Raw genomic sequence first — 23495 nt, 5'->3', positions numbered from 1 at the left:
CTGGTGTTATCTCAGTGATCTCACTTTGGAGGCTGTGCCTGGCTTTGGTAGTGCCTGTGCTGGCAGCTCTGGGAGATGAGGAGTTGTTCAGTGCTGCAGAGCAGCACAGCCCATCCCTGGGCTCTGATGAAGGGCAGCAGAGCTCCAGAAGGCCCTGGTGTGCTCTGTGCCCCTGCTGGGGCTGCCTGCAGGCCGTGGGGGCAGCCAATGGCTCTGGCCCAAACCTGAGTTTGAGTTTGGTGCTTGTCTTGTGCTGGAGCATCATCAGCTGTTACCCAGGTCCTGAGCTCAGGGATGTGTAATTCCAAAGACAAGTGTGCAGCAGTTCTGTACCTCATCCCATCCCTTTAATCACTCTGGTAAACTTTGTCATTTCATAAATCTTGCAGCAAGCGAATGCATATTTCTTTCCTAAGTGCTGATGAAAAAGCTGAGTGCAGCTTGGCTGCTCTCCTCTGCAGAGCTGCCCTGGCAGTTTAATCTGGTCTGTGGGGGCTCTCCTGGTACCTGTGTAAATCAGGATAGCCTGTGGTGCAGAGCCCAGCTCTGTACCAAAGTCAGGGTACGTTCTGTCTGAGCAGTTACTTTGATCCCTAAGGCTGGATCTCATCAAAGGCTGAAATCAGGATTGTTTGACAACACCTATTTTCCATTAGCAATGTTGACAGCATTAATTATATTCTGATGCTTTAATTCTTTATTACTGAAATCACACATCAGTGATAGTCATTATTTTGCAAGGGGGTTGATGTTATGCTAATCAGCTTGCAGTTAACTGGGTCATCCCACTCATTTTTTTGGCTGTGGGCACAACACTACTGCTCTTGTACTGGAGTGTCTGTGGTCTGCCAAGATTTATTTTAAACAAACATGAGCAAGCCAGAATTTCTGAGCCAGCTTTTTTAGGACTCTTGGGTGCAAGTTATGTGAAAATATTTATCTCTATTGTATACTGTTTAACATCTTCCTTGGTTACTAATGGACTGGAAAGGACTTCATTGTCCTCAAGTGATACAACTACATCATCTTGCAAAGTCAGAGCAAAAATGTTTATGGGAATCTTCTGTCCTTTCTTTGTCATTATTAACTGTCTTGTGCTCTCTGTTTTGGAATGGGCTGGTGCCTGTCTTGGGATTTCTTAGTTTGTACTGAACTTTAAAGCTCTCTTCTCTATTAGCCCATCACATAGTGATCTTCTGTGTTCTCATTCCCACAGGTACAATCCCCAGATCACAAGGAATGGAGCAAAAGCCCAAGCTGGCAACCATGAGGTGAAGGTGAAAGGTCTGGAGCCAGTGATCAGCCAGATTATTGACAAGCTGAAACACATCAACCAGGTTTGTGGCAGACAGCAGGGCTGTCTCAGTGGGCGGTGTCCAAATCAGCTCAGCCTCCCCTGCACCCTCAAACAGAGATCCTGGGTGTCTGCATCTGCAGCAGCCCTGGGCTCAGACAGAGATCCTGGGTGTCTGCATCTGCAGCAGCCCTGTGTGCAGAGCTGGTCCCATCCCAGCCCTGCACACACCAGGCCCTCAGGGCACACATGGCCAGTCCTGTCCTGTTGGATGCTGCTGCTGTGGTTGTGCATGGTGCAGCCTCCCAGGACTCAGCCTGTGCCTGCCTCATGTCTGGGTGCATGGCTCAGTACAAGAATGCTTCTGCTGGGCATCATCCATGCCCTTGGCAGTGCAGGTCCAGGAAAGATGGAGCTGATGGGGTGCCCTTGAGCATGATGTGCTGGCTGGGGGCCATGGGGGACATACCTGATGTCCCCTCTGGTTGGAGGAGTTCCTTTTGGCATTGCCCACGGCTGGCAAGAAGGGTCACTTTGCTGTGTCTCCCTGGGCATTCTCTCCCAGTCAGTAACGGGGAAATGGCAGAGCTGGATGAGATCCTTTCTGCTGGGGAGGAAGCTTCCTTGCCACTGCCTCAGACCTGGCATCCTTCCTGGGACAAGCAGTGTCTTGTCTCTGCCCATTATGCCACGCCAGGTTAGGCCTGTGAACCAGCCCTGCGGCTGCCAGGGCATCGGGTGGCAGCTCTGCCAGGGGTATAGGTGGCAGCAGGATTAGGTGGCAGCTCTGCAGAGTGGTCAGCCTGTGGCTGAGCCTCCCCAGCAGTGCCTTAGGCCAGCAGGGCTGGGGTCTGGCTCTGTGTGTCACTGAGTGTGGATGTCACAGGAGCTCAGGGGTGTTTCTCACAGGCTGACAGGGACAGGCTGGTCCTGCTGCTTTGCCAGGACACAGCACTGGCACCTCACAGGGCAAATCCTTGGGTGCTAATGCTGTTACCACAGCTGAGCTGACCCAGCTCTCCTGAGGGAGCTCTCCCCAGAGGGGACCTTGCCTGGTGGGTCTGGGTGGGTTCCTGGGGTTAAGCCCAGCTTTGCTGCCCAGCCGGGTGGGCTGTGAGGGCGGCTCTCTTTGGAGCTGCTGGCTGTGCAACTTTTCTGCTAAGCTCTGCTTTCCTGCCAGGGGACTGCCAGGGACTGTTTTCACAGCCATTCCTGTTTAACCTCCGAGGCAGGCATGCCTCATTAGGTGCTGTCTGGGAGCAGGATGCAGCAGGGGATTCGGGGTCCCAGGAGCACCCCACAAAGCAGGAGCTGCCATGGGCAGTGGCCCTACAGCCTGCTCTGCCTTCCCACACAATCCCTGTGCCATCTGCCAACAGCCCATCATTATTAGAAGGGGAAAAGCGGGGGGAATAGCATAATCAGCTCCCTATTAAATGGGGTAGAGGGCAGGCTTCAACCTGCAGGTGATAATGATATTTTGCCGTTCACAGTGAGAAAGTTGCAGTGAACAAAACATGGTTATTATGTACTTGAAACTGCTGACATAAAGTGGTTGTGAAATGCTGGCTGCCAGACTGGGTCAAGTTAGGTCTTTGCTGAACAGCTTGGGCTTCTGAGGAGTGGAGGTCTGTGGGGTGGGAGACCCTGGGTAAACACTGCTGTGCTCAGCTCAGCTGTTTGCAGCAATCTCTGTCAGCTGCTGCCCAGAGAAGAATTGTGGTGAGGGGTGAATTTGGTGAATATGCTCAGCTCAGTCACAATCTCTTACAGTGCTTCCCCCACTGGCTTGCAGTGTGAGGTTGGAATTCAGGTTGGAATGTGTTATGGGGGGTAAGTAAGCTGTTTTGGTTTGAGCAGCATAAATGTAAGAGCCTGAAAAATGTCAAACTCTCTTGTAAAGCTGTGTTTGAGAAAGAAGAGGAACTGAGAATAAAACCAGGAGAAAATGGGAAGTGATTTGTGCAAATTAATTACGAAGTTTGCTCAGAGAAGCTGCAGCTGCCCCATTCCTGCAAGTGCTCATGGCCAGGCTGGATGGGGCTGGAGGAAACTGGGCTAAGGAAGGTGTCCCTGCCCATGGCAGGGGATTGGAACTGCATGATCTGTAAGATCCCTTCCCACCCAAACCAGTCTGTAAATCTATTAAAATGATTCTGTTCCTGTGGAGGGTCTCTAGTCAATGGTCAGTAGCTTATACACTAGGAAAGCAACTGTGGAGGTTACTTAAATTTGGGATTTGGGGTGTCAGAGCTTACCATCACACTTATTTTCTTGGCTGAAGGAAGTTTTGAGCTCTCTTTCACATCTGGAATGCATCTTGATTGCCAAAGAGTATTAAATGTGGAAGGAGCAGCAGCTCTGGATGAATTACAGTTCTGTCTCTCAGGTGTTGGCTTCAGATTTGGGAAGCAGTGGGAACTCCTGAGCTGCAGAGGGTTGAAAATCTCCTTATCCACCAAGCTCAAGGCAACAGTGGCTTTTAAGGATTTTCAGACATGCAGGATCTTTTGGAGAAAGGACCATCTTTGTGGTGCTCAGAGCTGTAAACTGGATTCCCATGTGGCTACCTTTAAATTACAAATCTTGTACAATGTTGTGGCTTCCTCCCAGTGTGTTATGTTGGAGATACAGCCTGGATTTTGTGGCTGTGGGCAGACTCAGGAACCATGCTGTTTGGTTCAGCTTTCATAGAGGTCCACAGCTTTTATTTTTACTTGGAGATTTTTGCTAAATAACTGTAATTTGCTGATGGCTTCACCTTTATTCCAGGATGCTCCTGCTGCTGGAAGTGTCTGTTTTTTCAGTGTTGTGTGTACAAATTGTGCTTGCTCCTTAGTTCATGTCTTCTCAAACCTTATTTGGGTAAATGTACACACATTCACCTGAGAAATTCTCATGAAACCTTTGCAGTTTGAAATGAAAATGAGGTTTGTGCATTAGAGTTAAACCCATGGGGATTGAAAGAAGCAGAGAAAACCTAACCCAGAGAAAAGGGGAAGTGCCCCAGACTATATTTTTGTGCTTTGAGCACCTTTGAGCATTTATTTATTTTAAAATAAATAAATGAATTAAACACAGTGCCTGAGCTGTGTGCTGTCTCAAGGCAGCCCTTTCTGGATGAGTCCCCCTCAGTGCTGCCTATTCATCACCTCAGACCATTTTTGTTTCACCCAAATGTGTGATTGTGGCCGATGCTATTTTTTGTGCATTGGTGGGTGAGATGCTTTATTATTGCCATATTGGAATTTCACCCCCCCTCCCAGTTCTGTTAGATGTCTGCTGAGTTTTGATTTGAGTTATTTTTGTTGTGTGCCCAGAGGCATGAACAGCCCATCCATAAATATTAGCATTGTTATCTCAGCTGGGAGGCTAAGGGTCACCTTCAGGAAAATGAGTTGGAATTGGTTCCTAACTTTTATTTCCCAGAGTGGACGGGGTCTGTTTCTAGCTGGAAGGGTTTCACTCATCCCTTGAGTGAAGCTATATAGAAACTGAAAGGTTATTCAGTGTCAGCACAGGGTCTGGCTCAGATTTTCTGTGCCTGGGTGACGTCCCCAGGCAGAAAGCTGTGTGCAAGGTGAGCCCTTTCCTCTGGGCACTCCATTTTCCTCCACATTTGAGTGGCTGACACATGGGGTGAGCTCCAGGTTCTAACAGCCTGCATGGAGGTGGGAGCTGTGGTGTCACCTGTCCCTGTCCTGGCAGCCCTGGTGATTTCCTCTTTGTCATCCTCCTCCACAAAGGCTCTGGAGAGAGGCCCTGAGTGATGCTGGTGTGAGGATGCAGCAGGGACCTGTGGTACCAAACTCATGTGCCACTCCTGGTCCTCCCTCCTGTCCTGAAATAACTTTTATGTCCTTTGCGGTGCCCATGGGGCTCTGACAGTGTTGCAGCAGATGCTTTACCTCATCCTTAATGCCATTACCTCTTTAAGGTTGTGCCCAGTTGCAATCTCTTTTTTATGCTTAGGTAAATCCTGGTGTTTATCATACTACTGTCTCAAGGAGGAAGAGCATAATTTTTTAAGAAAAGGAGGGGAAAAAACACACAAAAAATTAATAGTGAAATCCAAAAAAGGAAACTTAGCTGGGGAAGATGTGTCTTTACAAAATTGAATGGCCTGGAAACATATTGTACATTTCCAGACACTCAAGTTAAGGGCTCATTTAGAATATTTCAGATATACTGGAGTTTGACAGTTCTTTGGTTTCCACATCAAACAATCTGTAATTTATTGCCCCATATAGGGACTGTGTTTTTATCATATTGCATATTTTCTAGCCAGAAATCTAACTACCATATAACCTCTTGAAAAAATAAACCCTTTGGGGATGGGAATCCAGGCAATGTGCTTTCACAGACCCTGAGAAACTCCCTTTGATTTATTTCCTTGCAAATAAGGGGAAGACACAATTTCTTGGAGCATTACAGCTGTTCCCCCAAGCCTTTCTTCATATGCTCAGTGTAAAGCCCCAGTCCTGCAGTGAGCCCTATGTGGAAGAGCCTCACATTGCTCTGGAGGGGTTTGCAGGAGGATGAGAACAAAATTTAGAAGTTTTACGAGGCAGTAAAACACACAGCTATACCTGGAAAGGGGGGAAAAAAAATAAAAAAGCCTGTGGGCCCAGAGGTGTGAATGACCAGAGACAAAATAGAGCTGAAGTTCACAAAAAAAGCTCAGAGCTGAAGTTCACAAAAAAAGCACGTCCTGGCATTTCCAGGGCCGTGTTTGAAGCTGGTTTGATCAACCAATATGTCCCATATTTGTTTGTAGGTTTAATGGGCTGTTTCCAGGCCTGGCTGCTGGGAGAGGGCATGGTGGAGGTCACCCAGAAGTTAATTTGGAAGGAGGCCAAAAGGCCACAACTTGATTGAATCAAACGTAAACAAAATAGGCCTGGGAACGGTGTGATGACCTTGTGCCTGAGCCCCTGCAACCTCCTGGCTGCAAATACAGAGTGTGGAGCACTGGGACCAGCGAGAAGGGTCTGACCTCAGGGTGGCAAAGGGACCCAGACCCCGCTCAGGGCACACAGGGAAATTCAGAGTTTATTATGGGAGAGCTTTGGGAGCTGGGCACTTTGCAGGAATATATCTCCCCTTCAGAAAAATCCATTACTTTTGATGGATTTGGTGAAAGTTTTCCCTGTGCCTGCTAGGCTCTCTGAGGTTTATTATTCCCACTGTATTTTAATTCCCTGGTCAGATGAAGCTGCATAATAATTAGAAAAATGTGCAGAGTGCCAGATTGTTAAATAATGCAAGGAACAACACTAATCACTTGAAAATACAATATTTAAATTGCACCAAAGCAAGTCACTTTTGACTCATTTTCCACCTTTAATAAGTTAGTCGTACAGTGTCTGAAGTGCTGTATATATGCAATATAATCTATCAAGTCCTCAGAAGAAATGTTAATAAATACAATAATTACTTGGACACGCCTTTTGTTCATCATTATTAAACAGTTTGTAACAATTAAAATATTAAAACCACATGTTGTTGAAAAGCAACCAGACATTGCAATTATTTCTTACTAAGGCTATTAAATAAAATCACAGAAGATTTTTATTTTAATAATAAATGCATTTTAGAATGGATCAGTTAATTCTTCTTTAGTACACAAAATGATCTATAGCTCCACCGAGTCTAGGCCTGGTATTTAAGTACTAATTCCATTGTCCTTTTAGCTGTGCCTTGGCTCCCATTAATGCTGGGTAAATGCTCTCCCACTCTGTATGGGGCTGGTACTGACAGGATTTTGCCAGGGCAGTTAAATCAGGGGAAGTGTGACCCTTGGTAAAGAGAATGTAATTAAATCTGAAGGTATCTGACCGTCAGCTGACTTTTCAAACCCAAACCCCTTCTTTCCCTCTTCAGGAGGAGCAGCACCTGCCTGGACCCTCTGGCAAACCCTCAGGTGTATTGGGATTGTTGGGGGATGCTGTACCCACAGGTCACTCACACTGAGGCTTTTTAAACAGCCAGGGGTTGCTTGTTCCTGGTGTTTGATGCCTGTTTTCAAACAGAGGTGTATCCTGGAGTGCCTTATATGTGTGAAGGGTTTCAACTTAGTGGCTTCAGCTCCAGCAGGGACACAGGTGCTTCAGGTGTGTCCTGCAGGGACCATCCTCCAACAATGCTGTGGAAATCAGCTGTGGAAAAAAACAGATCCACACCTTTAAAGGAGATGAATTTGCTTTTGTGTCCAGAGCATGCAGCTGATGCCCAGTGGTGCCTTAAAACAAACACCAGATATCCTGTACCAGAGCAGAAGTTTATCCTGTTGTGGAGGAAACAAACCTGCAGGAATCCTTGTACAGCGAAGTGGAGCTATTGATAGCAGATTAGCAGTTAATTACAGTCATTCTGGGCCTGGTTAATTGTATCAAGTGTCACCCTGTACTGTGACTCAGGCTGTAATTTAATCGGTGGAGGTGTCCTCCCTGATGGGCCCAGTAACAAAGGACACAGCTCTCTGGTGTTAGTGTGATGTTAGGTAGTTTTCTCATGGTTTTCTCCAAAATTTGACTTAACATCAAGCTGTTCCTCATTAAACTTCTTAGCTTGGCTTTGACCTGTGACTGGCTGCAGAGACTGGGTTGTATTTTCATGCTCGTGCTGCCAGACCCATGCAATGAGAGATTGCCCTTGCAGCCCTTCAAACTGTGGGCAAAGAGAGAAGTTTGGGTTGCAGCAAGGTTTGTTGTTGCCTGTTGCTCGGCTGTATTGCCAGGAGTGATATTTAAGAGAAGGAAATGTGCTTGGCTGGCTGGGGACATGTGTAAGGGGATGCTGCTGATGCAGCAGGGTCAGTGAGGAAGTGGCAGCAGCTGGCAGCAGGTGGGTGTTTGAGCCATCAGCAAACACCCTGAAGGGCAGGAAGTTACCTTTTATTTTTGGCAGGACCCCTTGAATACCTCCTGCCTATGGGTGGGAAAGGAGTTTACTGACCTTTTCCTGCAGCACATAATCTAAAAGCTGAGGGTGAGAATCACAGAGGTGCATTTCAGGGCTTCCTTTGGGAGTGTTGTGTCTCACTGAGGGAGGGTATAAAGTCACCAGCTTTGAACTTAATTTAAATCCTGAGTTGCTTCAGCTGTTCACTTGGTGTCTGCATCTGTGTGTGGGAGAGCCACACCAGGCAGGGCTGCCCCTGCCTGCAGCTCCAGAGGCCTGAGCCTTGCTCTGGGAACATTCAGCATCAGTGATGAGTTGCACCCAGTGTGTCAGCAGTGCCCATGCTGGAGCCTGGATGGTTGTGTCCTTATCCTGTTGGGATGGTTGTTTCTCTATCCTGTTGGTAGATCCATCCTAGGTGCCAGTATTGACACTGGACAAGTTGAGTCCCTGGAGTTTTTTTTTGGTTTTTGCAAGCAGCATCTGTGCTCTGAACACAGAGGAGAGCTGAGAGCTCACCCAGGAGCAGTGCAGCCATCAGCTGTTAATTAGAGACCAGCTGCCTCATCCTGCCCAGCCAACGGGTTTGGGGGTGTTTGCCATGGAGTCCTCCTCCCCCTGCCTGATTTAAGTCTCTGCTGAAATCAACAGCTTGATAATTAACCCCACGTTGGGGTTGTCTTGTCTGCTGGGAGATAACTGGATTATAAGGCAGCTGTTCAGTTCCCTGGAAAGCTCTGTGGACCAGGGCACGTCTATCAGAACTGCTTGTAGTTGCTTTTTGGGCTTCCAAAGCCTTGAAGGGAAGTGAATGCAAAAGTGAAACTTGGAAAGAGCTGCCCAGGTGGGCAGGATGCAGCCAGGGTGACTCAAGCTGATATTCTGGCAGAAACCTCTGTGCAGCACAACACTGCACAAAAATACACGATTTGGGGAGTGCCTATCCACTGGGAGCTTTTAGGGGAAAATGAAAGAGGCTGGGACAGGGGTTTGTGTTGCAGGAGGAGAAGAGGAATTTAAAAAACCCTTCTTGCCCAGCTCTCAATTGCTGTTTCCTACCTGGTGCCAAGGATGAGATGTTTGTCTCACAGGCTGCCCTGCGGACATCGCCAATGGCCAGAGAGCTGCCAGTGTGCCAGAGCCTGAGCCAAGAGGAACCTCCCAGCTGCTCCAACAGGCTGGGCTGGGCAGGAGGAGGCTGTGGGAACCCCTGGCTGCTGCACCCCTGCCTGGGTCACCTGTACAGACCCTGATCCCCTCTGCAGAGCCATGGGGCTGTTAAAGGTGATGTGAGACCTGCACGTCCTTCCAGGTGCTCTTGCATCCAGGGCACCTTCCACCCAGGCCATCCCTGCTCAGATGTCTGAAGGAGGTGGTTGATGGTTCCACCTCTGCCTATTTTGTCTTGTTTCTTGTGTTCCTGCTTTGCTTGTTGTCTCATGTTTCATCTTCTGGTGACATGCACTTTGGGCCTTCCTGAGTGGTGTTTGGATAGAAGAGCAGGGTTCTGCTCCAACAAAACTAAACAAAATATGGAAAATATGGGTAATGGCAGTGATGGGTCCTGGCCCATGTAGGCTCCCACACCCCTCCTTCACTCAGCTGCCAATGCCCTGAGGGGTGGCTGCTTGAGAGGTGGAGAAATTGCTCATTTCTAGTGACGCAGATGTAGGAAGGGATCCTGAAGGGCCAGCGATAGTTAAGGCTTGGAAAGGCAAAACAGGAGAAGGGGCTGTAGTAGCCCAAAGAGGAAAGCAGCATTTCTCTAGCACTGGCATTGATGTAGGCTCAGGGGATGAGGCAGAAGCAGACAGGGACTGCCCAGGACCCCACCAGGCTGGGCTGGACCCCTCTGCCCTGCTCGGCACCCACACTGTCCTGTTCCTTCCTACAGCTGCACAAAAACAAGCTGTAAATAGCTGGGGTGGAAGGGGAAGGAACTGGATATAAGGTGAGTGAGCTGATTGTAAAGCCTGAGTAATCTCTTTTTCACATGTGCCTGGTGATGAATGAGCAGTTGTTCAGGCCAGGGAAGTGACACCTCCCCTGCCTGGGGACTGCAGACAGGAGCTGGTCCCTGTGCCTGCCACCGTGCCAGCCAGGGCTTGACCTCCACAGGAGCATCCAGTGCTGGGCATCAGCCTGCCCTCACCAAACCAGAGCAATCCTTAATGCCCTGGAAGCCCTTCTGCTTCCAGAAGAGATTTACTGTCCAGTGCAGACTCATGTTAATTACTGCCAGCACTTAGGAGACTTTATCTGTCTTCCTTTCCCCATAGGGATGTTGGCAGTTTGGATAGCTAATCTGGAATTAAGCTGATGATCCATAAAGCAGGGCCACCCTTTGGTCAATAATTCACTGCTGTCACCAGCTTCTTTGTGCTATCAGGAGAGTGACCAGGAAAGCTGATTTACTGGCAGCCCAGAGCATCTCCTCTGGAGCTGTGGAGACAGTAAAGTGGGTCCTGCTGTGCTGGTAAACCCTGAGTGATGCATGGAAGGGATTTTTCCTGTTCCAGGTATTTTGAGTGCTAGAATTAAAGACTAAAACATTTTTATGGCTAAGGAGCCACAAACTTAGAGCTATGGTTCACAACTTTAGTCAGCCACCACCATGGGCTGGTACAGAGCCACAGAGCAGGAGTTACTCAAGATCAGTGTGTGGGGAGGGAATTCAGGGCCATCCCTTGCTCATGCTGCTCAGAGCAGGCAGGAGGTGCTGTCTGGGGCTTGTTCTGCTGAGTTCAGCTCCAGTAGCACAAACCCTGTGATGTCTCAAAGGAGGCAGCACAGGGAAGTGCAGGATTGGCCTTTAGAGCAGCTGAGAAAATGGCCATGCCCAACTCACCATTTTTCCAAGCGCTGAAAATGACTTTTCCATCTTCAAACTCTGCTTTCACTTTATTAACTTTTGATTAGTGATCATTCTTTGTTCTTCTGAGCCTGAAGTAGGAGTTGATTGAGGAACAGGTTTCTTCTCTGCCCTGTCTGTGCTGCCAAGGTGCAGCCAACTGGAAGGATCATAAGGAAACCACAATTCAGATGTTCTCCTCCCAGAATGGGTTCTTCTGTCTTCTGGGCCAGCACTGTGATCAGAAGAGCCTGCTGGTGTGCACACACTTATGTGTTCACTCTTGCTAGACAGAAGTATGGATCTTGGTTTTTGCAGATATTTTAAAAATTTTAAATATCCTTATTTTGAAATAGAGTTTGGTGCTTGGCACCAGGGAACATTGAGTTTTTCTGTAATATGTGTTGCATTTTGCTGCTGCCCAAGAGGGGAAAGGCTCTCTGGAGCTTGGAAAGAAGCAATGAAAAGAATGATGCTGTTGATGTTGCACTGAGTTTGTATTGGTGCACGCTCCTGTGCCTCTCCACAGAGTGGATAAACTTAAGGGAGCTGGGAAATAGAAATGTGGTGTGGAGGGCACCAGCAATCTCATGAGGGTTGGTTAAATAATAAAGCATTTGCTAATAAAAGAAAATTTTTTCCATGCTATTTCCAGGGCTAATAAGCAGAGGAAGTGGAGAGAATAGATTCTGCTGTTGCATGCTTGTGCATGATCAGGCCACCAAATTCAAAACACATGAGTTTTGAAAAAGTCCACAACTTCAGCCTTATAAAATGGGTTCCTTTCCCTGATTCCTGCCTGTGATCAGATAATGACCTTGGTAAGCAAAACAAGCCCAGCTGTATTTCATAATGGGAATATACTTCTGTACATTGTAATGAGCTGTTAACAGGGAACAGTATCGTGTGAAAATCTGCACGTTTCCCATGATGCTGCCCTGATTCAAAAGCCACACATAAATTACTTGGTATTGCAGATTTCAAGGTCAGGATTGGCCACATAAGATCTAGTTTTTCACCCCCAAAAAACAATGTTTTTAGCAGGCTGGGATTTAAAATGGAAAAAGCTGATCTGTTGGGAATCTCAGGAGTTGTGAGAAGTGCTTTGGTACCTGTGTCAGGTGCTTGAAAATGTGTGGCTGGAGTGGGAGTGATGAAAGGGAAAATAACATTTTTGCTCCTCCAAAACTCCTCCTTACGAGGCTCCTGAAGGAAGGCATCCTGAGCTTTGCAAGCAGTTGTGAGCTGGTGAAATTCACTGAGTTTTGAGAGGTTTCTAACAGAGCCAGAGCTGGTTTTCCCTGCTAGGATGAGTTCCCAGGGTTCCCTTCCTGATGCCAAGCAGCACACAGACACATGGCTGGAGCTCCAGAGTAATTTCTGCACTGAGGCATTTTTTCTGCTGGATGTGAATACTTGATTATTAAGCATATATTACAATTCTGAATATTATTTTAGCTGTAAGTTTAGTCTCCATCCTCTCCAGCGTTTTAGGTTTGATCATATTCCAGAGGCTTACTAAAAACATGCAAAGAATTTCAGCGAAACTCTCTGGAACACTTTTTGTTAAATTCTTTCAGTCATGCAAGCTAAATTAAATGACAGCTCTGTCCACCAAAAGATTACAAATATCAATCAGACTCCTCCCCTAAACTCATGAAGGAATTAAATGTTTTTCTAAAAGTCTTCTATTCCCCTTAATAATCTCTTTGGCTGTTCTCTTTACTTTACATATTTTTGAAGTGTGTTGAAAGGGATGATTTCTGCCCTAAAGGAGCACAGTGCTTGTAGCTTGCTGACAGTATTTAATCTGAATTTGTGGGCACAATTTTGGGTATTGCTCAAATTGATATTTGCAATACTGCGGGCTTATTTCCAAAAGGAGAAAACAGCTATTAAACTGCAGTCCAAGAAACATGATGCTGAGCTCTTTTCAGAGATGGGAGATTAATGATAAAAAAGTATGTTGCAGCTCCAACTGTTTATGTTAAAATTGGAAAAATAGGACCAGGTGGGCTCAGTGGGCTGGTGGGATGGGGAGCTCTGAGTAAAGTGGTTGTAAAGAATGAGGAGTTAAAAAGATTTCAGCATACAGTGGCCTGTCCAAGACAAGCTGAGTCATTACCCCACATCACTGCATCTGTTTTTGTCTGGTCACTGTGCAGTTATGAATAATTGTGTAAATCACGTGGGATGCCCTGGGGAGCTTTCTTAGCAGGCAGGCTCAGCACACCGTTCCCATCTGCCTCGTGTTTTAAGCTGCAGGGAGACCACAAGACAAGCCAAAGAGCCAAGATGGCCTTGGAAACCAGATGGGACTGCCCGGTGTCCCTGGAGTCCCTCCTGCTCATTCTACCCACCCAGAGGGTGGTGGTTTGAGCTGTGTCCAGGTCTGGGCCCTCAGTTTGGGGAGGATGTTGAGGGGCTGGAGCAGGTCCAGAGGGGGCAGCGAGGCTGGAGAGGGGCTGGGAACACAAACCCTGTGAGGAACAACTGAGGGAGCTGGGGGTGTTCAGCCTGGAGAAAAGGAGACTCAGGGGGGCCCTCCTCACTCTACAGCTCCCTGAAGGGTGCCTGTGCTCAGCTGGGGCTGGGCTCTTTCTCCAGCAGCGCTGACACAACCAGAGGTCACAGTCTCAAGCTGCATCAAGGGAAATACAGGTTGGATAGCAGGAAAAAGTTTTTCACTCAAAGGGTGATAAAGTTCTGGAATGGCTGCCTGGGAAGGTGGTGCAGTCCCCATCCCTGGGTGTGTTTAACAAAGCCTGGATGTGGCACTGGGTGCCAGGGTTTGGGTGAGGTGTTGGGGCTGGGTTGGACTCTCTGATCTTGAAGGTCTCTCCCAACCTGGTCATTCTGTGGTTCTGTGAAAGGGATGAGGTTGGAAGTAAAACTGGTGGACAGCTGATCCATTAGGACCTGTAGTGAGGAGCAGGGGCAGTTTGTTGCCATGGTGGCTGTCTGGATGGGCGGAGAAAGGCCCACAGCCCCCTCGGAGGCGTGGGGATGTGTGCCTGGCCTCCCACAGAGTGCTCCCTTTCCATCAGCTACATTACAGTGTATTTTTGCCATCATGGTTTAACAGAGAGGAGCAGATATGACAGTAAACTCTTACAGCTGGGTGAGTTGTGTTTAAGTTAAAGCTATCTCACTGTTACATACCACTTTAGTGATCACCAGACTCTGTATTTTCCTGCCTCTTACCATGGGCTTTAAACCACAGGACATGAATAAACTGTAATGTTAGGGTGCAGTCTGCTCTGCTTGCTATTTAAGGATGGGGAATCTATGTTCAGTACACCAAATATAATTTCATAAAGCATGCAAACCATCAGGGAGCTTGTGGAGTGGTTGATGAGTGGGCCTAGGGCTGCTGCTCTGGATGAAGATGAGACATCCAAGAGCATTCCTGTGTCTGGATATACCATTGGAGTGGAGTGGGACTTCCACCCCATGCCTGGTCTCCTGCTAACTCCTCCAGTAGGTTTTGTGTCATGGGCTCCATTTCTCCCACAGGCAGCAGCAAAATTTAATTGAACCTCTCTATAGTTATCAGCAGCTGGGGAGGGTGTGCCTGAGGATGGAGCTTTTCTCCTGGCAAAGGAAAGAGCAGTGTGGCAAAGGGATGTCACGTTCACTTGATCCAAAGTTGGGGCCCATGTGATGTTTCTCAGAAAGTTCCTGTTTTATTGTGGCTACAAAGGCATAGAAATTAAGCTGCTAATTCATGGCATGCCAAGAAAGAAAGTAGTACTACGAGAAATGCTCAGTTATTTTCATGTTTGAAAACACACAATTGAAAAATCCTGATTTTTTGCCTTGCCCCCCACTGAGCTTATTAAATCTGAAAATATCCCAAAGCTTAATTCTCTCTGCCAGAAAGTTCCTCTGCTCTTTTGGGTAAGGCATGAAAGTTGGGCTGCTTAGTGGGGTTCTGTCTGGCTTGTTCTTTTCCTGGGATGTAGGGGAGTGAGGATCCCACAGGGGAATGAGGATCCCACAGGGGAATGAGGATCCTGCTGCTGAGCAGTCGTGGCCCCTTCCAGCACGATGCGCTTGGGTTTTGACAGTGGTGCACTGGGTTTGAACTGGTGTGTGTGCTAATTAATTAATTAATTAGCTGCTGTGCATGACAGATCCTCGTTCCAGCTCAGCAGAGGACTGCTGTTGCTGGGGGCTTTGTTTGGAGGAGCAAAGTGCAAGTGATGGTGTCAAGGCTTGGCTGGTTGGCATGTTTGGTGCCTGGGTGAGATCCTCCCTGTGCTGCCCCCAGCATTGCACTTGCCTTTTTTGTTTGTTATTTTTTGTGGTTGCACCATATTCCGGGAGAAGCTTGTAAATGTCTAAACAAAGTCAAATTCCTGAAAAGTGAACTTAACCAGCCTTGGCCAACGCCTGTTGGAGGCCATGAGAGCACATCCCCTGAGTTTTGAGGAGATGAGCAGCATTTTGCTGCCTGCCATGGATGTGGCCAGCATGGTTCTCACAGCAGGCACATGGCAGGAGAGCCTTGCCTCAGCTGGGGAACCCAGAGGGGTCTCACATGGAACCATTTGTTTTTCATTACGTTATGCTCCTCTAATATAAACACTGAGGTATGTGGACATTGCTGTGGACAGGGCGAGCCAGATGCCAAAGGCATTCCTCCAAGGCTGTATAAACTTCAGGAGATAAATATTTTAGAAACTGTTTTCTAAGGCTAGCATAATAGTTTAAAAATATAACCTAGATTCCAGATATTAAAAAATGCCTTGCAAGGCATGCATATTGCTGCAAGAGATGGAACTAACCAAACCCCTGAAGCATGTGGAAAGCTCCCATTTTGCAATATCTTCTCTGTTACTTTATCCTTTTCCTTTTTTTTTCCTTAGCGCTGAGATTAAATTCAAGAAGCTTTTAACAGCAGAGTGGCAGTGATAGAAATTTTCAGCATATATTAACTAGCTGACTCACACTTTTTCAAAGGGGATCTGGGTTTATGATGGAGTAGCTGGCTGCTTTCAGCAACAGCAGAATCAGGGAAGTCAGCGAAGAGAGGAAGCTGATAGTTTATAATGTGTCTAATCCCTGTGTGTGCTGTGATGGGAGTGTGGGGAGCTCCCACCCATGTTTGGAAAATGGTCCTGACCCCGTGCTCAGGGGAGGCATTCAAGTCCTGTCTCAGGGATCTGCAAACTCTCACTGTTACTCAGGACCCAGCTTTAAAACATCCTTTAAAATATGCTTTCATTGTGTCGCTTGGCTACCCCAAAAACTTTCACTAGCATCCTCTGTGCTTCAAGAGTGAGAAATGAGATTTTTAGGTTATGTTTGTGGGGTCCACACAGACCTGAGAGATCTGTCATTTCCTTTCATGTGGTGCATCTAAAATGGGAGAGACAATTCCTGAAAGCAGTGAGATTCCCTGAACAGAGGCTCCTCTTGCTACTGTTTTTTTGCCTGTCTGGCCTAGCTTTGGGCATGTGTTTTGTAGCTGACCCCAGAGCTTTGGTGACATTGGGGTCTGGCAGGGCTCTTGTGATTGTCGCTGGGCAGAAGCCCAGAATGACTCGAGGTGGTTTTGCCTCCTCCTTTTGTTTCTTGCACTGCAGTTTTTTGTGCAGATTTGTCCATGAATGAGCCTGAGCTCCTCAGTGCTTTGGCACAGGGGGTGTTGGGGTCCTGTCCCACTGTCCTGGCTCCACTGAATCCTGTCCCCCTGTGTCACCTGCTCCCCCAGCAGGTGAGGATGAGGGAGCAGGAGGGTGGGAGAAGCAGTGACTGACTATGCCCCTCTTGTTTTCCAGCTGCTCAGAGGGATGACTTTGCCCCGCCGAAAAGCTCCGGGAAAAGCCGCAGAGGAGGAGGAGGAGAGCGGGGACTGCGACGATGAAGATGAGTGTGGCAGAGGCTCTGGGGATGGAGAGCTGAGAGTGAGGAACCAGCTCCGCTTCCTAGCAGGTGATGGGGATGTGGCACTGCCCCTCTGTGGGGTGCAGTGATGGGGATGTGGCACTGCCCCTCTGTGGGGTGCAGTGATGGGGATGTGGCACTGCCCCTCTGTGGGGTGCAGTGATGGGGATGTGGCACTGCCCCTCTGTGGGGTGCAGTGATGGGGATGTGGCACTGCCCCTCTGTGGGGTGCAGTGATGGGGATGTGGCACTGTCCCTCTGTGGGGTGCAGTGATGGGGATGTGGCACTGCCCCTCTGTGGGGTGCAGTGATGGGGATGTGGCACTGCAGCTCTGTGGGGTGCAGTGATGGGGATGTGGCACTGTCCCTCTGTGGGGTGCAGTGATGGGGATGTGGCACTGCAGCTCTGTGGGGTGCAGTGATGGGGATGTGGCACTGTCCCTCTGTGGGGTGCAGTGATGGGGATGTGGCACTGTCCCTCTGTGGGGTGCAGTGATGGGGATGTGGCACTGCAGCTCTGTGGGGTGCAGTGATGGGGATGTGGCACTGCCCCTCTGTGGGGTGCAGTGATGGGGATGTGGCACTGCAGCTCTGTGGGGTGCAGTGATGGGGATGTGGCACTGTCCCTCTGTGGGGTGCAGTGATGGGGATGTGGCACTGTCCCTCTGTGGGGTGCAGTGATGGGGATGTGGCACTGCCCCTCTGTGGGGTGCAGTGATGGGGATGTGGCACTGCAGCTCTGTGGGGTGGAGGTTTTGGTGATGATGTGGGGAGCTGCCCCTGAGGCCTGCTCAGGTGGACTCACTGCAGGCACCCCCAGTGCCCCAGCCCAGAGCTGCAGACACCCCGAATTGTCCTGATTGGCCGTGGTGCTGGTCCAGGCAGCAGCTGGAGAAGAAATGCCTCTGCTTTTCCAGGCTGGTTCTGTTAGGGGGGCATTGAGTGCAGCCCATTGGAGAGGATTTGAGGCAAGGTGAAAATCTGATCCAGGTCCCAGGGTCACCCTCTTCACTTCTGCAATCCTGAGATTGGAGATGAGCTGCTCATCTTCCTGGAGGGCACCAGAGAGTCAGGAAGGTTTGTTTGACTGCAGCAAATGATGGTTATTTACGATGTAGCATTTAGAAACCCCAATAACTTTTTGCACATACCTCAGGCTCATTTTGCAGAAGTGATTTAGGTACTTGGAAGCCTAAAAATTGCTTTGCTCGCCAGTGTGAGTCATGTCCTTGGTTCCTCTGAAAACAGCCCTGAGGCCCTGCTGGGGTTATTAACGAGGCAGCCCCTGGTCACCCATGGGGAGGAGAAAGCAAAGGACCAGTTGTGGTTAGGGCACTCACTCGTGCTGCTGGTGTGAGCCCTCTCCCAGGCCCATGAGCACTCTGTGGGGCTCAGCAGCATCTCCTGGCTTGTTCCTGTGAGCAAGCCCAGGCTGCTGGAGGCTGTGTCCAGCAGGGATGAGCAGTGCTGGGTGCTGCTGGAGGCTTGGCCCACTTGGTGCTGGTTCCAGTGCTGCACGGTGCTCTTTGAGAGACCAGACAACTGAACCTGGATAAAATCAGCTCTGCAGCTTTGAAGTTTAAAAGGCAAATTTGGGCTCCTAAACGAAGCACAGATGTTTATAAATTCCCTCCCATTGGTCTGGGATAATTAAAATATCCTTAATGAAGTGAGAGCTGAAATATTAAATGCCAGTCTCATATCAAAGATTATTGACACATTATGTAAAATGCATAAAATACATATATTCAGATATTAAGTAAGGGAAAGAAAAGACTTTTAAAGTCCTCCACTCCAAGTCTGAAAAAGAAACACAGAATTTTGAGAGGGCTAAAACACACTTAATTTCATCCAAGAACTAAATAACAAAGTTTATGTTAAGGAAACACAGGTGATTCACAGTGTCCTGTGCTGAGAGCAGAGATACGTGTTTCATTTTCCATGATCTTTGTGTCACACCTTGATGTTATTTTTAATGTGTTTCTAATTTCCTCTTAAAGCCTTCCCCACACTATCATCAGTGATCTCTGAAGTTGGGTATGTGATCCTTTCTGCCTCTCTGGTTTAATCCCTGCATTGATCTCCCTGTAACTTGCCCCTCTTGTCACCGTGGCACAGAACATGCAGCAGGAGAGGAGGACTTGTCCTGTTTGTGCTGCCTGTGCTGTGGGATGGGTAAATATTAACTCTAAAGCAGTTGTGTCTCTGGGGCATGGGGCTCCTGGCAGGTAAAATCTTTCAGGTGCTGAGAGTGTGGGGTTTGTCCAGCAGGGCTTTGAGGCCCTGACTGAGCTCAGAGAGTGTGAGCTGTGCTGTCAGGGAGGCTTTCTCCTTGCTGGCCCCTGCCATGTGCTCTCTTTTTGTGTTTTGCTTTAGAGCAGAGAGGTGAAGCTGATATGACAGTGACAGAATCCTATTTGCTTGGTATTGGATATAAACTGTGACTCTGTTCAAGTTTTATGTTGGAAACCAGCCCAGGAAAAGTTGCTGATGGTGTGGAAATACTAATTTTCAACATTTTTGAGAATGATATTTCTTTTTACTTTGAAAGGGTATTTTTCAATTAATTTTTTTCCATCGTATCACACGTACAAGAAATAAAAGGGACCAGAAACCATTCCGCATTCCCCTCACAAACTTCCACAAATTCTAAATTTTAGGGTAGCATGCCCATTTGAAACGATGCCAGGCTTTGAAATCTGGAAACGTTTACAAAATGAACTTTTACATTTAATGTGGCTTTATCTCTCTCCTTCCCAAGGTGGTTACCCTGTAATAGAGGCAGAGGGATGGGAGTGGCTGGGTTGTGTTGCTGAGCAGGGGTTTCATCAGGATGCTCTGCAGTGTCAGGGCAGGGACATGGATGGCAGGCTGTGCTGCAGTGCAGTGCCCAACCCAAACCCCTCTGAGCAGGTTTGAGTCCTCCTGCTGGCCCTCCAGGTTTGGGGCTTTCCCCTCCTTTCCTCAGGTGCTTGAGCAAATTGGAGAACAGTGGAGAACTCCTCCCTTCAAAGGGTTTCCCAAGCCTTACAGATGGACTTGGTGATGCCTTGAGGAGGAGGAGAGGTGAATTTCCTGAACTGGCACCGATTTTGGCTGTTGGATGGGTGAAAACTTTGGCAGATTCTGCCACCTCTGAGATTTTGCATCTCTCATGGGATTTTCTCCTGCTCCCCACTGTGGCTCCTGCCAGCTAACTGCAAGCATCTGCTAGGCACTGGCCTCACCAAGATGTCCCCTCAGAAGGTCTTGAAAATAAAGAGATAAAAAAAGAGGGGGAAAAAAAATGTCATTCTAAAATACAGACTAGTTTTGATTTATCGCCTGTTGTATAAAATGTAACCTTTGTTTCCTATTTATAGTGAGCCTGCAGTAACTGGACAGTCAACCTAAACTTTAATGATTTAAACATACTTGTAAACTGTCAAGTCAGAAGTTTGTGAGTGACTATAAACATATGTTGGTGAGCCCTATATGCTAATAAATTCATTATTATGTTGCCCCAGTGGGAAACACGGAGATGGCAGGCTTTTTTTCATGATAGGTCTTTTATTGTTTGTCACATCTGCAACACATTAAGGGTTTTGAAGGCAGATGATGTTTACAATAAGGGGGAGGGCTGAAAACCTCCCAGCTCAGAGAAGGAGTGCATCCTGTTTGTCAATGGAGTACCCATGGAGCCAGCACCCTGGCCATGCAGCTCTAAAAATAGAGCTCTGTACTTATATTTATGCCACTCCAATGGCAAGGCATGTCTGCAAATTAATTATAGCATTTCCCCCCAAATTATGAGTCAGTGCAAATGTCTTCCAGGCTGTGAGATGCAGACATGTGCTCCCAGCCTGCTGGTTTCAGCCATCCTGCACCAACAGGCACCCAAAGGAAAAGGAGCCCAGGGTGGTTGGGGCTTTGCTGATGCTCCAGCCAGCCACTAATGAGCTCACCTGGGCTGTGCTCACTCCAGATGCCACTTGGAACCAAAGAGGTTGTCCCCAGTGAGCCTGAAATTAAAATATGGATGCTGGACAGGCTCCTGTGCCAGGTGTGGGCTTTATTAAATGCTGGGGAAGAGGAGGTGCAGGCGTTCCAGGGGCTTTGCAAAGGTGGTTTGGTCCAGCTCAGCTGTATCCTGGGCTTCTCACAAGCTTTGCTGGGAGGAAAATATCTGTTTTAGTAGCTGAAGCACCCAGAGAACGTTCTGAACAATCCAGCAACTTGGGGAAGGGGTTGGGAGTCTGAGGGGAAGATTTACTCTTCCAAAATATCTGTGTTAGGCAGCAACAAAAGTTGTCTTGGGAACAGATGGATTTGGCAGAATGAAGTAGAAATAGTTTGTCCTGGGAAGGGAAGTTGGCCTCATCCCATGAGATATGTAAGGATAGATGTGTGCAATAAAAATATATAAAGATGGCTCTGGAAGTTTGTGTGTGTAAAACAGCTCCCCTGCCTGGCTGCTCCTGCTGCAATGACCTGCAGTTATTGAGTTTTGCTCTCAGCTGTCCCTTGGCCATTTCGAAGCCCCCAAGGAAGCCCCCAGTTTTCCTGTGCCCTGCCCATTTGCTGCCAGACCCTTTGTGGTTTCCAGCACTTCATGCCATACCAAGGTGCTTTCTGAAGAATCAGCACAGGCTCCCCCCTGACCTACCCAGATTTGTAACTCTTCAGTGACTCCTAGCTTGCTTTGCCACTGATTTGTCCTCTTGGCAGGGCTCTTTTTTCTGAGTGCTCTCATCATCAAATTGCAGATTTGAATATTGCCTCTGAGCTGGCCAGGTGGGGTGTGTTCCCAGGTGGAAAGGCTGTTTGTTGGTCCTTTTTTCCATGTTACAAAGGTGGAGTTGCTTCCAAATGGGAATTCGGGATGCACGTCACAGGGCAGGGGAGGTCTCTGGGTGTGCCCTGTGTGGCACAGGGTGGGACCCCTGTCTTGCACCACGTTTTTGGAGCTGCTCTGAAACCCTGTGAGTTGCAACTTCCATCATGTTCTGCTCTCAAACAGCTCCCAATGCTCAGGAAAGCATTCCATGTCTGAGAGGTCTCAGTGCTGAGATGCTCCTACAGCTCAGCCTTTGGTGACCTTCCTCCCTTCCCCCTGTCCTCTCCTGGGTTTATTTCAGGAAGGCGCCACCAATCCAAGCTCCCCCTTTTGATTTCAGGAGGATGGCATCCATCCAGGCTCCCTCCCTCATTTTGGGGTCACACCTGTACCAGGGGATTTCCCTGTCCAGGTGGAGGCTGTGAATGGCAGAGGGGGAGGCCAGACAGACAGGGTCACTTTGGGTGCTGCCCTCCTGGTTTCTGCTGCTCATTTCTGTGGGAAAGGTTCCTTAGGAATGAGCATTTGTGCTGGAAAAGGGATGCTCCCAACCTGGGGACAGCAATCAGAGTCTGCCCAGGCTCACTCCATGTGTGTGCTGGGAGACAGATGAACGCCAGTTAAAATATTTACAAGCTGATGCATTCCCATCCTTTATGGGAATAAAGAGCAGTGATCCCTGCTCTGGCAGTGCCTCCAGGGTGCCTCTATCCCAGCACCTGTGGCTGCTGCTCTGCTCCGTTGGCTGCTCATCCCTCTGCTGAGCCAGGCATTCTCCAACCCCCAGATGGCTTCTGAAATGCTCCTGCCACAGGTGGGAGACATCCCCATCTCTGTGGCTGTTGCTGACAGTGCAGGGCCACGTGGCTCTTGTCCCATGCTGATGAACAGCCTGCAGCCTTGGCTGGCCCTGCTGACAAATATCCTGTGTGCAGGACCAATATTTACTGTGCCTCAGCAGGGCTGGCCTGGCCTTGGCTCAGGCACTGCCTGAGATGGGGTGGATTGACACAGCATCCTTCCCATGGGCATTTCTATCTGCTAAAAGCTTTAGGGCTTCTAACTACCATTTTAGTAGCAGAAAATTACTTTTTTTTTACTTTTTTTTTTTTTTTCTCTCCAAAGAGAGTGCTGTTGAATGCTTGACTGAAGCAAGGATAGCAGAAACATGCTGTTTTACAAGGCATTCATCCTGTCCCAGGGTGAAAAAATGACAAGGCCAAATGTCAGCTAGATTATCCTGATGGAAGAACTGGAATTGTACAGACTGAAACAGTGCAATAGTCTGATTATTGTTCTATTTCAAATGTTTGTGTTTATTGAGCTTTTCTTTTAATGAAGGTCTGGTTGAAAGTCAAGAATTCATCATCATTGTCTAAATAAAACCTAAAAGATGGAGAGGGAGTCACATGTAGCAGTTGACTGACCCTCTAATTGAGTGGCAAGTTCATTAATTTACTTCTGACGTCAGCAAAAAATGATTTTTTTTTTATTGACAGACTGAGAAAATTATTGGTAGTGTTTGGAGGAGGACTTGTTCATAGCATCCTTCAGCTGGCTGTGCTGCTGTGACTCTTGCAGGCCTCACACTGTACACTGTGTGTGCATTTGGAAGGGTTCTTGTGACCTCTGTGCCTGGATTTCCTCCAAAGAAACACTGATTCCATGACTGAAGAAGTAGAAAGTCATTATCAGAATTTGTGCTTTGAGAAAAGCTACATATATGCAAAAGCCATCTA

At 48.1% G+C, this 23495-nt stretch overlaps 1 protein-coding gene across 1 annotated transcript in view; it reads left to right on the top strand.

The window, feature by feature from the left end:
* The window catches only part of GPC3 (glypican 3), a 139681-nt gene that overhangs the window by 96685 nt on the left and 19501 nt on the right, over nt 1–23495 (top strand). Inside the window, exons 6-7 of the mRNA XM_063170704.1 lie at nt 1217–1337; nt 16835–16988. Of these exons, the coding sequence (XP_063026774.1) occupies nt 1217–1337; nt 16835–16988 (275 nt within the window). The remainder of the gene's footprint in view (nt 1–1216; nt 1338–16834; nt 16989–23495) is intronic.

Source organism: Melospiza melodia, chromosome 16, assembly GCF_035770615.1.
Source record: "Melospiza melodia melodia isolate bMelMel2 chromosome 16, bMelMel2.pri, whole genome shotgun sequence".
NCBI classification, from domain to species: domain Eukaryota; kingdom Metazoa; phylum Chordata; class Aves; order Passeriformes; family Passerellidae; genus Melospiza; species Melospiza melodia.
The sequence above is the reverse complement of the archived record's forward strand: the minus strand, read 5'-3'. Positions and strand labels throughout refer to the sequence as shown.